Here is an 18711-nt window from a genome sequence, read left to right on the forward strand (position 1 = left end):
ACCTTTGATTTTGAACTTTGAAATGTCCTCCCTCTGATCAAAGATTACTGTCTTTCCATCTGTCTTATTGTCTCATACCTCTTGAACTTATTTTTCATCCTCATCAAACCTTCAGTCTTTTCCTCCCTGTTTATGCTTTATTTTCCTCACTTAGCAGTTTTCACCCTGAAGTTGGGCAAGTAAACCATGCATAATCCTTCACATTTGGCTTTACTTCTCCCTCCACAGACCCACTTTTGTCCATGTATGACATAATAAGAAAGAAAAAGATAAAAACGGCAGTTTTTCTAGTCAGGTGAAATTACACTCTCTGGTTCTGAAACACAATCACTCATTGTATTTATTCCAATCCCATTCCACCCCTTCCACCCCACTGTTCCCAGACTTTTTTCCCTTCTTCACATCTCTTCAGAGATCTACAGTATGAGTAAGAAAATTTTTTCTCATACAGCTTCAAATTTGCCTCTGAACCACTATAATATAAATGAAGAGGCAGACCAGATCCAAATCTAATTGTATTTCTGATAAAAAATAGATAAATAAAAATCAAGTATTTATTAAACACCAACTTCCCCCCCCCTTAGTATGATTTTATTAAAAAAGAGAAAGGATTAAAAATGTGTATCTGCCCCTAATGAGCTTATACTTTTATTAAAGACAAAATACTAGTATACAGATGGGGAAATCTTAAATATATATAATAGCATATAATGAAGTATTCAACTGTATAGTATTAATTATATATACTACAAGATTTAGACAAAGGATTGTGGACAACTATTTCATTGGACTTGAGCTGGGCCTTTAAGAATTGACAGACTTTGAAAAGGAAGACAGGTTCACACAAAGTTAGAGCCAAAAGGGACCTCAGCAGTCATTTAGACCAATTGTTTCATTTTATAGATGAGGAAACTGAAGCCAAATCAAGTTAAAGAAACATATGAGATGTGCCCTTGAAGTATTAATATTCCATTACAGAAGAGATTAAGGCATCAAATTAAGTAAAAATAAACTAGTTGACTAAAGTCAATTTATTTGGGTATTGACCAAGTAGGTAAAATTACATTCTTACCTGTCACTTTGTTTATTACAAAAATCATTCCTTATTTTGTCAACAATGGATGTGCGTGGAAGGATGTTGGTTTTGTTTTTTTTCTTGGCATCACTTTCAACTACCACTATTAACCAATCCAGAGAGCTGTGAGCTTTCAGAACATTCTGCCACTTGGTGATGTCATCTTTTAATGTAGCTTTATATACTTCAGTGTCCTAAAAAAATTATAAATCACTGTCAAGATAACTTTAAATGATCGCTTCAATTATATAGAATAAAAAAACTTAAAATAGGCATATTGAGCTAAAGTAATGATATTCTTTTTATTTAAAGGAAATTTTAGGGTTATCTTAACAGTATGCATTTTCATCATAGGCCAAAATACATATTAGCTAATGGCAATACACAAAGCCACTAGGAATTCTTACAGTATGGAAACTCCTTATATTAATGCAAGTTAGCAACTATTATTCAACTTATAGTCTCTAACAGTTTTAGTCTTCAAAATGGGGTATATATAAGTCATTAGCACATTGGGATGTGCTAAGAAAATATTTAAACAGAGGAGAGCCACCCAAGTCAATTGAGCATCTTTCCAACCATTATCACCTCTGTCCACTGCTCTCTTTCTTCTTGCCTGTCCCCACACTGTCCACATCTCATGCTCATTCTCAAGCAGGTAGGTGGTCAGGTAGTTTTTCTCTACTTTGTCACAACTTTCCCTTTTTCCTGCCTGTGACAGTATAAGCTACATTGGAAATCAATAGACAGCAACTATTACCTATCCAGCCTCAGCTCCTTCTCAGTGCCTCTACCCTAGGCACAAACTATTCTGGACCATCTGCCATGGATGTTCCCCCTTAGATCAGGACAGCAGACAATCACTCACCAGTTTGCTTTTGAGCTTTTCTCTCCCAACCCCCACAACAAAAACAGTGCAGATCTTGTTTCTCCAGGAATATGATATCATCTGGGGTTTTGTGCATGGGTGCTTGTGTGCATGTGTGAGAGAGGTAGGGGCCCATCCATGGGCCCAAGAAAGGAAAAATCCTTGAACATGAGCTATTTATTGTCTATACTGACTCTTTTCTCATCCACCAGAAGTATTAGGAACAAGCTAATTAGAAGCTACAAAAGCAAACAGCAACAGAGAGCAAGAAATAAAAAACAATATAGAGCAGCCAGTGGGTTTAGAGTTCAAGTAGGCAAGTTAGAATTAACTCAGATGTATAACCCTATACTTACGACTTCCATAAAACCCATCAAAAATCTTAGAGGCAAATACAGAAGATAATCTAAAACAAGGAAACTAGGTCCCATGAAGGCACCTTGGCATCCATTCTGCCATTGCCCCATTTCCCCAACCTGAAACAGCCACCTTGTGATTTTGAATCTTGACCTTTAGAGAGCATGCCCATCCTCTATTCCCTGACAGTAGGTAAGGTAGAAATTACTAGCCAAATTTCAACAAAAATTTCTAAGAGGTGGATTAAAACTGAAGAATGAATATCATAATTTATCAATTAAACATTTCTTCCATTTGGATATAGGTCTCTTTTGAGGTATGTTTTTTAGTCATGACTACCATTAAAACCAAGTAATGCGGCAATATTGCCGTCACCAAAAAAAATTATCAGCTGTCTTCCCTCAAAGCTTAACTATTGCATCCATCTCCCTCTTTCAAAGAATTCATCATTAAAATGAAAGCTGAAATTTTCTTATCTTCACTCAACTTCAGATGCTCTCTGCTGCTTTTGATAACTATGATTTACACTCTAGTAACAACTGAAATAGTAAGCTGTTATAGTGAAAATAAAGCAAAAATTTTTAAGCAGCATGTTGCGTTAGCTAATTTTTGTCCCGACCAACATGGTTTTGGCCAAATGTCCAATCTAATCTTTGAAAAAGTCTCCAATATGATGAAGGAAGAATATCTAAATAGAATCAAGTAATATATGCCTAAGTAAATTGTGATCAACTCTAAAAAATAGCCCAAAGATACAAAATAAACAACTCTAAACCTGCTGCAAGATTTTATGTTGATAAAGAACACAAAGGTCAAGAGTGTTCTGTGACAACAGGCCATATCACAGCAAAAAAAAATGGCTCTATTTAAGAAATTCATGACTTGGAAGAAATTAAATTTCTTGATTGTAATTAATAAACAAATGAATTTTTGAAAGAGTAGCAATTATTAGCTTGATGATTTTTGTCTTCTTTATCGCAGCTGAGTTTCAAAACCAGAAAGATTTACTGAAGACAATATAATATAAACCACCATGGGATCATGCTACAAATATGACATACATGGGATCTCTGATGAATTTTGACTTGGATTACTGTTTGATTTTAAATGTGCTCAGGCAATAATATTTGAAAATGGAGAAGAATTTATGAAATTGTCTTTTGTTATACTTTTTTCCATATAAAGGAAAATACAGAGAATTGAAATGTATTCTAAAACAAAATTGCACAAGAGTTAATTAGTGAAAAAGTTACAATAAACTTTTTATATTCTGTATGTGAACCACTTTTGCAAAAATAGAAAAATACCTTCAGTCTGTCCCATCACAACCATTTCAGTTTTAGAAACGTGGACATCTTTCTAGACACTAAAGATTTTCAAACAAGGTCAAGCAATTAAAACAATTTGAAAATTTTAAAAGGTATGTATTCTGAATAGTTGGGAACAAAAATGTGAAGTTTTACAGGGAAAATGAAAAAAAGGTATCAAAAAAACCGTAAAAACCATAACTTTATGTTGTTATATACCATGCTGCCAGCCTAAAATCTGCAAAACTAATATTGCATATTCAATCACATTGCTCTTACATAAAATGAAATTTTACTTACAGCAGTGTTTTTGTAACATCAAAATACAATTATTTAAAAATATTTTTGTTTCATCTATGTAAAATTGAAACTTTAATTTTTTAAATTTCATCTCTTTATTTTAAATTTCCTCTTATATATTCTTTTTTTTTTTAAACCCTTAACTTCTGTGTATTGGATCCTTGGTGGAAGAGTGGGCAATGGGGGTCAAGTGACTTGCCCAAGGTCACACAGATGGGAAGTGTCTGAGGTCAGATCTGAACCCAGGACCTCCCATCTCTAGGCCTGGCTCTCAATCCACAGAGCTACCCAGCTGCCCCCTCTTATGTATTCTTTATATATGCACTAATCATATAGTAGTACATGTTTAAAGAATACAAATATGCATACTAGAGGATTGACGTGGACACAATTTAAAAAGTTCTAAGATTAGAGGGCTTGGCCCAGGAGTCAAAAAGCAAGTTTGTACAAGAAAAGGACTGGGACTCAGATTTCCTGACTCCTCAACAGGCATTCTTAACCACCAAGCAACACTGTTTCAATAAAAACATGAACTGCAAATACTTCCATTGAATCAAAATCATTACTTTTCCCTCAAAACCAGGTGAAAGTTTTTGGAATGAACTGCTATATCTGACAACCAAACACAAAAAGAGAGCTTCTTTTTGTAGCCATAAAACTATTTCTTGGAAGTTTTTAAAATTCTGCTGTATTTCCAGCTAAGTTCTTTAAACAGATCAATTCTTATATATTTTACATGTGGTAGAGAGAGCCAAATGAGCCTGTTACCTGAAAGAAAACCAAGAATAAAATTAAGAATTCCTGTCCCTATTCCGTGTTCTTTAAAGTTGTTACTTCCAATTTGTTCTTTAAAGCCAGAAATCCATAAGAGACAGCAATAACAAAGTAGGGGGGAAAATTATTCAGAGATTAGACCCAAACATTTATTATAGTTCTAGACTTTCTACATTCATATCTAAGGATCCCTAGACTTCATCGTCCATTCTATATTATCATAATGTAATTCTTTCTACCCTACTCTTCTAGCACCACAGCTAAGAGAACATGAATAACCTTGGTTTGATTTTCTTGCTTTGTTTGCAAATGGCTTTAATTCCCCTACCTTTTTTGGAAAGGAAAAAGAGTTCAGGGCTATTATGTCATCAATACAAAATGCTCCCAATGAGGAAAACTCCCTCTACCAAAACAGGTCTGTACCTGCTTCTAAATGTTCTAAGGGCAGCACGTAGACATCAAATGACTTGTCCAGGGTCACATAGTTAATTATATGCCAAAGGTGGGATTTGTGCCCAGGTCTTCCTGATTCTTCAGTAAGCCCTTTATTGTCTTTCCAATTTAACTTAAGTAAAAAGATCCACTACCAAAAGGATAGTTCATTAAAAAATTAGGTACAGGGGCAGCTGGGTAGCTCAGTGGAGTAAGAGTCAGGCCTAGAGACAGGAGGTCCTAGGTTCAAACCCGGCCTCAGCCACTTCCCAGCTGTGTGACCCTGGGCAAGTCACTTGACCCTCATTGCCCACCCTTACCAATCTTCCACTTATGAGACAATACACCGAAGTACAAGGGTTTAAAAAAAAAATTAGGTACATAAGGAACTTGTTGCAAACTATAAAAGTTTCATGATTTGCTAACTACATTAATTGCATTATTCCCTCAGTCACTCCCAAATATTATTTATTTCATATTGTTCTTGAAAGTATATATCACCCAAGAATGAAAAAAACCTCACATTCTATGCTCAAGAATCAGTTATCACAATTTTCAGCAATTAACTTTAAGCTGTTTTTTGCTTTACTACAAATCTTCACATGAAATAAAACTAAAATTAGCTCTCCTTTTAGAGATAACCGATTTTTTACAAAGGCATAAAAATATAGTGGAAATACATATGTAGATATTATTATAGCTATTTTTCCATAAGGTCCAAATTTTTGAGAATCTTTACACACTGTAAGTGCTTATAATAAATTTCCTTTTGATTATAGCAAGAGAAACCAACAAGCTCAGAGTAGTTTGAAAGTCTTTGATTTCTAAGATTTTAACAATTAAAATATTGATCAAAATTAGGAGCAACCAATACAATGCTTTGAAGATATGAGAAAGCATGAGTAAGTAATCAAAATCCTCCAAACTGAAAAGACTTTCTGAACACATCAAATGTACATATTGCCCTATTTAATCTTTCTATGAAGTTCACTCTCATTTTTATACTACAGAACAGCACAAAGAACCTTCCCTCAGTTACCAATAATAACAAGAATAAAGACTAATTGGAAGTAGTCTGAGCTTTTGCTCTGGCTTCAGATCTCTTTTCAGGCCTTCTTATCTTAAGAGGGTGCAAAATATGTCTTATTTTTCAAGGGAACAACCTTCAAGAAAATACAATGCTGACACACCTTAAAGACTGTCTATATTATCACAGCCAAGAACAGGGGAAAATAAGTTTTCTGTAGTGTTCTGATCAAGTAATCAAACAATAATATTAGCTAGTAGAATTTAACAAATCATTTCAAGTCAGTGTACATTGTATGTATCAGGATGGGAACAATGATTTACTGGTAAAGGCTCAAAGGCTACATAATTTTCTTATTATTCAAGTAGTAAAATCTATGGAATTGAATGTTTTCTATGAACTAAGAAGAGAGTAACAATCTTTTTCAAAGAATAACTTAAAAATCCATTTCTCATTTATTTTTTTTTATGAATACTTACACAACATTCTGTCCAATAAATATGAAGGAAGGGGAATGTAAGGAGGGCTTTGTTTCCTTCTTTTGGCAGCAATTCCTCTTTGAATTGAACAAAATTAGATTCTAAATGAATCATTTTTGGAGCGCGGCCATATGACCTATAAAAATGAAAACAAATTACTATACAAATTATGACTGAGGAGAAAGCAGAGAAAAGAAATAGCTATGTTTTTTAAAAAGTTGAGCTAATTCTATGACCTTAGAAACAAACACATGAATCTTAAGTTCTGCAGATTATAATCTTTTTAAATTGAATATTTTTAATTAAATATAGAAACATCTTTTGACAATTGAATTTTGACATTTTGCAATTCAGATTCTCTCCTTTTCTCCCCATCCCTTCCCAAGGTAGTAAATAATTTGATATACATTATATCAGTACTTTAATACAATACATATTTCCATATTCCCCATGTTGTGACTGACATATCACAAACTCATTAAGGAAATAAAGTTAATGATGGTATGCTTTGATTTGCAATCATATTCTACAGGTTCCCTGTGTATAGTTTTTTGTTTGTTTTTAATCATGAGTTCCTTGAGGCTATCTCGGAAACTTGTTTTGCTGATAATAGTTAAGGACATCACAGTTGACCATATTTCTGTTACTGTATACACAGTTCTCCTGGTTCTGCTCACTTCACTTTGCATCAGTTCAAATAAGTCTTTCCAGATTTTTCCCATCCTGTTAGTCATTTCTTATGATTCAATAGTTTTCCATTATAACTCAGTTTGCTCAACCATTCTCTAATTGATGAACATCCCCCCGAGTTTTCAATTCCTTGCCACTACAAAAAGAGCTGCTAAAAATATTGGGTTTTTTTGTACAAGTAGATCCTTTTCCTTTATATCTGATCTCTTTGGGATACAGGCCCAGTAGTGGTACTGCTGGGTCAAAGGGTAAAAGTACATTTTTATGGCTCTTTAGTAGTAGTTCCATATTACTTTCCAGAATGGTTCTATCAGCTCATAGTTCCAACAGTGCATTAGTGCCCCAATTTTCCCACATCCCTACCAGCATTTATTCTTTTCCTTTTTTATCATACTAGCAACTCTGATAGGTGTGAAGTGATATTTCATAGTTGTTTTAATTTATATTTCTTTAATCAATAGAGATATGGAACATTTATAGCTTTAATTTATCCATCAGAGAATTATTTATTCATATCCTTTGACCATTTATCAACTGGGGAATGCTTTATATTTTTATAAATTTGGCTCGAGTTCTCTAGGTATTTGAAAAATGAGGTCTTTGTCAGAGACACTTGCTACAAAAATTTTTCTCCAATTTGTTGTTTCCCTTATGATTTTGGTTACATTGGTTTTGTTTGTACAGAAACTTTTAAATTTGATCTAATCAAAATAATCCACTTCATTTTTCTTGTTCTCTCTGTCTTGTTTGGTTGTAAATTCTTCTCTTATCCTTAAGTCTGACAGGTAAACTTTTCCATGTTTTCCTAATTTGTTTATGGTATTCCCCTTTTACTTCTAGATCATGAAGACATTTTGACTTTATTCTGTTGTGTGATGTGAATGCTGGTCTATGTCTGCTATATTGCTTTCTAGTTTTCCCAGCAGTTCTTGTCAAAAAATGAGTTCTTTTCCCAATAGCTTAAATCTATCTTTGTTGAACACTAGGTTACTATGGTTATGCAGATTACAATCTAAAACTCGTAGTATGCTCAAACCAAACACTTCATTGAAGAGTCAGATATTTCCTGCTTATTATTTTAAACACACATATTCTGACTACTGTTGTCTAAAAGAGAATCAGAAGGCAATGTACATGGTAAATATTTATCATCTCAAAAACTTAAACTGACTGTGTCGTAAGAGATATAAAAATACCTGGCTAATAAAGTCAATTAGAAGGAAAAAAAGGAAAAAGATGTGACCAACTGCAACAGCTTCAAACCAATCTATTCAAATAAGCCAATATTGAGGAAAAATGAGAAAAGAAAAAAGGCAAAAATATTTATTTTAATTATTGGCATTTCTCACAAAAACTTAATTGATAGAAAGCAATCTCTCCAAAAAGAAGTCCCAAAGGGCCTAGAGCAGCCAAAAACATTTGATCTCATTTGATCAAGCCAAGGGTAACACTTGTTTAGAATATAAAATTAATTGTAAGTCTATACACTATAGAATATCATAAACAATATCCCCTCACGAAACAGGGTAATAGAAGTGAAAACAAGTTTACAGAAAGGTTGGAATGACACTCAACTGGATCACATCATCTCAAGAGCATTTATAAATTAAACTGGCAGGAAAATAACAAACATATGAAAGATCAGTCAATGTTTCTCTAATGATCTATTATCATTATTAGTGAAAGAAGAATGATTTAGATGTAGAACCTAATACTTCCATCCCCCATGGGCTATATAAAGTAGAAATCACACTTAAGAAGACAAGCAGAACTGGATTAGACCAAGTTCTGAAGGTAACACAAGCCTGACAGCATTAAAGAGTTCCTTTACTAGATCACAGAAATGAAGATTTTTTAAAATGGAAAAAAATTTGGGCATAGTTATTACTTTAAAATAAAGAGAAGAGTATACAACAGTGGGAAGAAAAATGGATTTAGAGTTAAAGGGCCCGAGTTCAAATCTTAACTGCAATTTACCACTTATGTGACTTTAGGTATGTCTCTGATGCTCAGTTTCCTCATGTGTAACAAAACAGTTCACACTAGGTGATATTTAATGTTACTCTCAGCTCTAACTCTAGGATCCCATGATCAATGATAATAATGATAACTACTGATTTATATACTTTTCTCATTTTATTGAAATCTTTATGAGAATGCATGTATCAAGTGCATCCTTTTTTTTTTTTTTTAAAGCCCTTACCTTCTTTATTACAATAAATACTGTTTATTGGCTCCAAGGCAGAAGAGCAGTAAGGGCTAGTCAATGGGGGTTAAGTGACTTGGCCAGGGTCACACAACCAGACATGTCTGAGGCTAGATTTGAATCTAGGATCTATTTCTAGGTCTGGCTTTCAATTCACTGAGTCACCTAGCTGCCCCTATCGAAAGTATCTTTAATGAAAATAAGAAAGTGAATGGCAGCTATATGACCCTAGGCAAGAAAAGTAATTTAATCCTCATTGCCTATTCCTTACCTTCTGCCTTGGTACCAATATACAGTATTGAATCTAATATGGAAAGTATGTGTTTTATTTTTTAAGTAAGAAAATAAGAAGGTGGACTTTCACAAACAACATTCTATAATAGGCCTCCTCTTTTTAATGGAAAGGCAGAGATATGACAAAATTTCACTATTTATCATTTTCTTTAAGTATTTAACTTGATAGAGCAAAATAATCTTAAAAGATACCCTCCAATAAAGAAGATCAGATGCACATCAATATTATCTAAGATTCCTTCAAAAACAAAATGACAAAAGTAATTCTCTAGCAATTTCTCTCCCAATTAAGTGAGGCATAAAAAGGGAGAGGTATACTTGCCAAAAGAGTTTGCTACCCTATACCAAGATAAATTCAAAATGGGTAAATGATTTAAATATAGGGAATTAAATAATGAACAAATTAGATGAACATAGGTATACCTGTTAGATGTGTGAGAAAGGAAGGAATTGAAGACCAAGCAAGAGATAGTACATTACAAAATGTAAAATGAATGACTTTGATGATATCAAATTAAAGTTTCTGTACAAATAAAACCAATGTAACCAAAATTAAAAGGAAAGCAACAAACTGGGGGAAAAAATCTTTAAAACAAAACTCTCTGACAAAGGTTTAATTTCCCAAATATATAAGGAACTAAGTCAAATTTACAAAAAATCAAGCCACTCTCCAATTGATAAATGGTCAAGGGACATGAATAGGCAGTTTTCACATGATGAAATCAAAACTATCAATAAACACATGAAAATGTGTTCTAAATCCCTCCTGATTAGAAAAATGTAAATTAAAACAACTCTGAGGTACCACTTCACACCTAGCAGACTGGCCAACATGGCAGCAAAGGAAAGTGATAAATGTTGGAGGGGATGTGGCAAAACTGGGACACTAATTACCCAGCTCTTATCTCTCTTCTTCCTTAGAACTGATAGTATCAATTCCAAGATGGAAGGTAAGGGTTTAAAAAAAAAAAAAAAAAAAGAATGTACTCTCTCTGCAAGAAGGGCATGTATGAATCCAGGTCAAAGAAATAAATGACTGGAAAAGAAGGTGGACACATCAAGTGGTCAGACCCTAAAATGTTCTGACCACAAAGAAAAAAGGATGTCAGCCTGACATTTCTTATATATACAGTAGTATATATAAGAAATGAAAAAGAAAGGAAGGTCTACTACTGCAGGGGTGGGGTATAGTAGCGTGAAGGAGGAATGATTCTCTCTAGAGGAGCTATAGGAGAACATGGTCAGTGAGGATACAGGATAAGAAAGCATGAATGGGGTTGTCAACTGTATTGATTGAGGGAATAATCAAAGGTTTTAGTCATCATAAGTCTGTGAAGTAAGCAGTATTAAGTATCAATGAAATTTTACAAATGAGGAAAAAAGTTTCATAAAAGTTAAGTGAGTTGCCTGCAGTCTAACTGAGTAAGAACTAGATTCAGACATGGGAACCAAGCCTTCTGATTAGTCTAATTATCTTTGTGTTACATGGATGCACAGTAAAAAGAAACTAATTTCATTAACATATCAAAGGATAAGTTATCATTTTATGACATTTCTCAAAATTAATTTTGAACTTTCAAAGCCAGAAGAGTATTTATATTTTTAAAACATTTTAGTCTAATAGGTAACAAGTATTTTTTAAGGACTTACTCTGTGTCAGGTACTATGCTAAGTATTGAGAACACAAAGACAGACAAAAAGGCCCTGCCTGTAAGGAGCTCACATGCTAGCAGATGAGAAAATAGGCAAGCATACAAGACATATATAAGGCACAGTGTTAATCTCAGAGGGAAGGCACTAGCGCTGGAGGGAAAACCAGGAAAGCTCTTCTGCAGATGTAAGGATTTGAGCAAAGATTTGAAGGAGGCCATGGAAGCTAGAACGTGGAGATAAGTAAGAAGAATGTTAATATCAATCAATATTTATTAAGCATCTATGTGCCAAGCACCAAGCCAAGTGCTGGCGATACAAAAAGAAGCAATTTCTGCCCTCTAGGGGCTTACAATCTAATGAAGAAGACAACATGAAAACAAATATAGACAAAGCAAGCCATATGTAGGATAAAGAGGAAATAATCAATGAGGGAAGGCACTAAAATTAGGAGGGGTTAGGGAAGGCTTCCATTAAAAGATGAAATTTTAGATGAGACTTAAAGGAAGCCAGAGGTCAGGACATTTCAGGCATGAGAAACAGCCAAACAGAATGACTAGAGCCAAGAGATAGTGTCTTATTCATGGAATAGCCAGGAGACCAGGATCACGGGACTGAAATGCTGTACAGAGGAAGAAGGTTTAAGAAAAGTGGAAAGGTAGACACATTCCAGGCAGAGAGCAGCTAGCATAAATGCATGGAGTTGGGAGAAAATATGCTGTGCAAGAAAGAACAAAGCTGAATTGAAGTATAAAGAGAATGGGATTAAGTATAAGCAGATAAGAGAACTAGGAAGAGATCAGGTTTTAAAGTGCTTTAAAAGCTAGAGATTTTTATACATGATCTTGGAGATAATAGGAAATCACTAGAGTATACTCAGGGAAATGACATTGTTAGATTTGTGATTCAGAAAAATCCCTCTGGCAACTGAATGGAAACTACAGTGGGGAAAGATAAGACAAGCAGGGAAATCAACCAAAAGACTATTGCAATAATTCCATCATAACTGCTAGAGTAGAAATGCAGATGAAAACATATGATTTATCACTTATTTATTTGGATATATGATTTGGGGTTTTGGTTTTATAAGAGTAATCTCTTAACAAAAAGAACAATTCGGAAATATTTTTTGCATGATAATACATGTACAACCCCAGACTGAATTGCTTGCCAACTCCAAAGGGGGTGGGGATGGGAGGGAGACAACATGAATCATATAACTGGAAAACTTATATGTAAATTTGTTATTAAAAAATAAAATAAAATGAAGATAAAACAAAAAAATAAAATAAAATTTTTAAAAATAATCCTATCATACTGTCCTGTATGATGATTTTACTACATTTAGTCTCTCCCAAGGTTAGATCATGCTTTTTTACCCTTTAAATTTGTCTATCCCATGTCCTTGCTCTGTTACTTGCTCTAATCAAATCTATACTATTATTTCTTCTGGAAAGGCATACAAATTAATTGCCTTGTTGTTCTACTTACCAGCTCTGTGATTTTGTAGCTCAAAACACCTTTCTCTGGCCACCACTCTCCTAAATGTGTTGCCTCCCCTATTAAAATGTTCTTTCTTGGAACTGAGTCAAATCTATAAGATTGTAGGTCATCTTCCAATTGATTCCAATTATTTTTGAACAGGCAGTTTTCAGATGAAGAAATCAAAGCTATTTAGAGTTGTTATGGGGAAAGCAGGAAGTACCAAGGCAGAGGCAGAGAGAGAATTCCAGAACTCTAGAGACAGTGAATCTGAGGAGACAGTTGGGTTTCTGGACTTGCTCTCTCTGGAGAAAGACCCTGTCTGTGTGGACTTATCCTTCAAGCCTTTTTTACCTGCTAGGAAGTGGTTGAGTTTTGGTTTAAACTCCACAGGTAGACTGTGTGAATAAAATCCTTACTCCCCTTCCTTTTGGATTTATACCTGCTACTGCTGTGATTTCTACTGGATTCCTGCCAATCCCAGAGGACAACTGGTTGTGAGATATCACCCTTGCTGACCCAGTGGACCTCTGTACCTTCCAGCTTTCCCTTACTCTGAATACTAGCAGGGGGGAGGGAGGGGAAAAGGGAGGGTTCTGGTTAGGATATAGTATAGGTAGCTGGGATCTGGAGGTAGAGATAATTATAGTAACATCTGTTTGAATCTTATTGGACTTTGGTGGGAGGAATTAGGTTTAATCCCAGTTAGATCTTCCCACTCCCCTTTCCCTACCTGTCCCAGTTTTAAAATAAAAACATTATTCAAAACATAGTGGTAACTTGTCAGTTTCTCCTTGGAAGCCATCCCAAACTAGGACTTCTGATAACCCTAAGGACTATTTCATCAAGTGTCTAGAAAACCACCTAAACCTTAAACCTACCTATAATATTTACATTTATTTATTTCAGATTCATATGGAAAAATGCTTCAAATCACTACTGATTAAACAAATATAAATAAAAACAACTCTTAAGGTACCACTTCACACCTATCAGATAGGTCAAAAAGAAAGAGAATGATGAATGTTAAAGGGGATATGGGAAAATTGGGACACTAATGCACTAATGAGAGTTGTGACCCCATCATTCAGGAGAGCAATTTGGAATGAACAAAGGACTGCTGATTCAGCAATTCTAACATAGGAGGAAAGGGAGGAAGGAGAAGGAAGGAAAGAAAGAAAAAAGAAGAAGGGAAGGGAGGAGGGAGGAAAGGGAAATGAGGAGAATCAGGAGAAGACTGTACACAGTAACAGCAATATTATATAATAATCAACTCTGAATGACTTAGCTATTCTCAGCAATACAATTATTCAAGACAATTCTGAAGGACTTGGGAAGAAAAATACTCTCCATCTCCAGAACAAGAACTTTTAAAAATGTAGATTAAGGGGGTAGCTGGGTAGCTCAGTGGATTGAGAGTCAGGCCTAGAGACTGGAGGTCCTAGGTTCAAATCCGGCCTCAGACACTTCCCAGCTGTGTGACCCTGGGCAAGTCACTTGACCCCCATTGCCTACCCTTACCACTCTTCCACCTATAAGTCAATACACAGAAGTTAAGGGTTTAAAATAAAAAATAAAAAAAAAAAGACTTTAAAAAAAAATGTAGATCAAAGGGGGCGGCTGGGGAGCTCAGTGGATTGAGAGTCAGGCCTAGAGATGGGAGGTCCTAGGTTCAAATCTGACCTCAGACACTTCCCAGCTGTGTGACCCTGGGCAAGTCATTTGAACCCCATTGCCTACCCTTACCACTCTTCTGCCTTGGAGCCAATACACAGTATTGACTCCAAGACGGAAGGTAAGGGTTTAAAAAAAAAATGTAGATCAAAGCATATTATTTTTCATTTTATTTTCTTTGTTTTTTAAAAAAAAATGTGTCTTCTTCCAAAACATGACCAATATTGGTACCACATGTGTAATCTATATCAAATTGCTTACCATCTCATGGAGAAGAAGGGAGGGAGAGAATTTGGAAGTCAACATTTTAGAAAACTGTTAAAAATTGTGAAAAAAATGCCATAGGAGGACAGAAATCAAATTAAAGAAATACATTTATTGAGTACAAAAGAATAAATGAATGAATGAATGAATGAATGAATCTAAGTAAATAAATGAAAGGAACAAAAAGAAAGTTATCTCCTTGAAAGTACTACTATCTTGCTTTTTTCATCTCCAACAATTAGCATTGGGCCTGACCCATACTAAATGTTTAATAAATGCTTTTTTAAATATAAAAACAAAGGAGATCAATAAAACAATATATTTTAAACACTATAAAAACAAAAATAATGTAAATCATATTATGCATCTTTAGTTTTCAGCAAGGGTTTCAAAAATGCCTCAGATAACATAATCTCTCAGAGGGCAAGAACTCCTTTTTGATGTTTGTTTTTTTGTACAAAGCAAATGCTTATAAATGCTTATTGATTGACTGATTTTTATAACACACTTATCGACCATTAAGTGTATACTTCAGTTTCTATTTCTATTATATTATCCTCAAGTAACTCAGTTCACTTTCTTTATTGATCCATCAATTTAAGCAAGACATTTTAAAACAAAAAGGCAATTAAGTGCTTAATAATTTGAGTTAGCTTGCTCATTATAACAGATTTTGGAAACCTGTATTATTTACTTTCACATTACATTAAGAACTAACAACAACAACAACAAAAAAAGAGACTATCTCCTTCATGTACCCTCTAATTCCTTTCAAAGGGGGTATAAAAATACCTTCTCCATTCCATAGGTTCTCTTGGAAGCTGCTGGGATAGTGTTGGATAGACAGATGCAAATAAATTCTGGTCTCCAGCACCTACAAAGGTAACAGAGAAATTCAGTTATGGAATGCCAAGATATGCTGAAAGTTTTAAATGAACTCCCAGGGACTGAAAGAATAAATAAACTCAGTGGGGTAGATAGATTGGGTATAGATGACTGTTAAGTGGGGTAAATCCAGGGTATCTGCTGGGATTATACAGTGGGTCCTAACTAGTGGTGGGTGAGGTGCCAATCACCTGATTTGGGAAAGGAACTTAAAAGGAGAGGTTAATAACAACTGGGAATCTGCCTCCCTGTCAATTATCTTCACTACTTCTGATAACAATACTGAAAATATGAGCTCTAGGTTACTGAACCAACTTTTTTTTAAAAACATAAGAGTCAATAAAACTTTTATCACAAAAATATAACCTGAATTTATTTAGGACTAGTTAATACCTTTAAATCACCAATATTTAAATCTTATTGTTTGTTTTGACAACTGGCTCTTAAATAAAGGTTGCAAGTTTTTTATTTTCTCAAGTTTTATACTAAGAAAATATAGCCTTTTAGGCTAGTGTTCTAACAGAAATAATGGTTTCACCAAATAAAGAGTAACAACTTCAAGGCTATATTTCTAACTTTAAGAAGACTATTAAAAAGGTCTTAAAGAAAGTCAGTTCTTCCTCACCCAATATTGTAATTAACTCTAAAATTGTCATCATTAGGTAAAAAGAGATGTATTAGTTAAAGTATTTCAGCAAGTATAAAACAAACTGCATATAAGGATGTTACAAAATTGCTCTAGTGTATGTTTAAAAATGTTGAGAGTACTATAAAATAGTAATCAGCAAAACAATTTGATACTAGCTAAGAAATCAAAGGGTGGATCAATAAAATAGACTAATGGTAAATGACCTTAGCAATCTAGTGTCTGATAAACCTGAAGACCCCAGCTTTGGGGTTAAGAACTCATGTGCCACATAAGAACTTATGTGACACAAACTGCTAGGAAAATGGAAAACAGAATGATGAAAACTAGATAGAGATCAATATGGGTACATGATTTAGATAAACAGGGTGATACTATAAGTAAATTAGGGGAACAGAATATCAGATCTATGGAGAAAGGAAAATTTATGACCAAACAAAAGGTAGAGAACATTTCATGAATAATTTTGACTAAAATAAAAAGTTTGCACAAATAAAACCAATGTAACCAAGATTAGAAGGAAAACAATAAACTGGAGAAAGATTTTACAACTTTCTATGAGAAAGGTCTCATTTCTCAAACAGAGAACTAGGTCAAATTTATAAGAATACAAGCCATTCCTCAACTGACAAATGGTCAAAGGTCATGAATAAGTTTTCAGATGAAGAAATCAAAGCTATCAATAATCATATGAAAAAAATTTTTAAATCACTCTTAATTAGAGAAATGCAAATTAAAACAACTTTGAGGTACTACCCCCTATCTCTCCAATTAGCTAATATGAAAGTAAAGTAACAAATGTTGGAAGAGATGTGGCAAAATTGGGACACGAATGGAGTTGTGAACAGATCCAACCATTCTGGAGAGCAATTTGGAACTACCCCAAAGGGCTATAAAACAATGCATACTCTTTGATCCAATTATACCACTACTAGGTCTGTATCCCAAAGACATCAAAAAAAGGGAAAGGACCTATTTGTACAAAAATATTTATAGCTGCTCTTTTTTTGGTGGCAAAGAATTGGAAATTATGGGGAAGTCCATCAATTGGGGAATGGCTGAACAAATTGTGGTAGATGATAATGATGGAATATTATTGTGCTGTAAGAAATGATGAACAGGATGATTTCAGGAAGAGCTGGAAAGACTTACATGAACTGATGCAGAGTGAAATAAGCAGAACCAGAACACTATAACATTAACAGCAATATTTTGGAATGATCAACTGTGATAGACTTGCCTACTCTCAGCAATACAATGACCCAGGACAATTCTGAAAGACTTTCTAACAAAGAATGCTATCCATCTCTAAAGAAAGAACTTTTGGAATTGGAACACAGATTAAAGTATACAATTTTTCATTTTAGTTTATTTGGATTTTTATTTTGGTTTTATGCAATTATTTTCTTACAAAAATGAACAATATGAAAGTACATTTTGCATGATAATGCACGTAAAACCAGGATTGAATTGTTTGCAAGCTCTGGGAAGAGAGAGGGGAAAGAGGGAGGGAGATAATTGGGATCATATAACTTCAGAAAACTTATGTGGAAATTTGTTATTACATATAATTGGTAAAATAAAATATTTTTATAATAATTTAAAAAATAAGTGTCACACTATAAAGGGTGCACAATAAAGGATCTAACTCTTATAAGCAAAAAAAAAAAAATGTTCAGAGAAAATCTAGGTTTTAAGACATCAGTCCTGATCTGGGTATAAAACCACAGCCCTTGGATGAAAAAAAAAAAAAGTCGCTACTAATAGAGTAGTAAAAAAAGAAGGGTGGGGCACGTAATTTAGTGAGTCATATGAGCTATTAGGGAAATCCCCACCCCTCATTTTTCCATTTCTTAACTATAGGTAAAAAAGAGAAGACAAGAGATATGGTGAAAGCTATCAGAATTGCCAGTATAAAACCTAAGAAAAAAAGAATCAGTCCAAATAGGACTGGCCTGAAATGTCCAATTCATAACAAATCCTATAAGAACAACTGGATTGGGAGTCAAATGATTCAGGTTTCTAGGTTCAAATTCTATCTCTATCACTATTACCCATATATATGATTCCCAAACTTAAAAAGAAAAGTATAATATTCATGTTTTTATGTATCTTTTTTATTTTTGCTCTACAATGAATTTGGATATGTTTACTTTATTTGGCATTTAAGTTCAGAATAAAAGTATGTAACTCAATAGTTTAAAAAAATTAAATAGAATTCCAAGACTAAAGATAAATTGTGCTTTTAAATCCAGTACAGTAATAGTAGAGTCAAAGGAGCCAAGATCAAATTTTAGCATT

At 34.0% G+C, this 18711-nt stretch overlaps 1 protein-coding gene across 1 annotated transcript in view; it reads right to left on the reverse strand.

Moving 5' to 3' along the window:
- TRAPPC10 (trafficking protein particle complex subunit 10) overlaps nucleotides 1-18711 on the reverse strand; it is a 144115-nt gene that overhangs the window by 80791 nt on the left and 44613 nt on the right. Inside the window, exons 2-4 of the mRNA XM_044669231.1 lie at nucleotides 15672-15753; nucleotides 6620-6755; nucleotides 1073-1269 (exon numbers count right to left, since the gene is read on the reverse strand). Of these exons, the coding sequence (XP_044525166.1) occupies nucleotides 1073-1269; nucleotides 6620-6755; nucleotides 15672-15753 (415 nt within the window). The remainder of the gene's footprint in view (nucleotides 1-1072; nucleotides 1270-6619; nucleotides 6756-15671; nucleotides 15754-18711) is intronic.

Source organism: Gracilinanus agilis, chromosome 3, assembly GCF_016433145.1.
Source record: "Gracilinanus agilis isolate LMUSP501 chromosome 3, AgileGrace, whole genome shotgun sequence".
NCBI lineage: Eukaryota > Metazoa > Chordata > Mammalia > Didelphimorphia > Didelphidae > Gracilinanus > Gracilinanus agilis.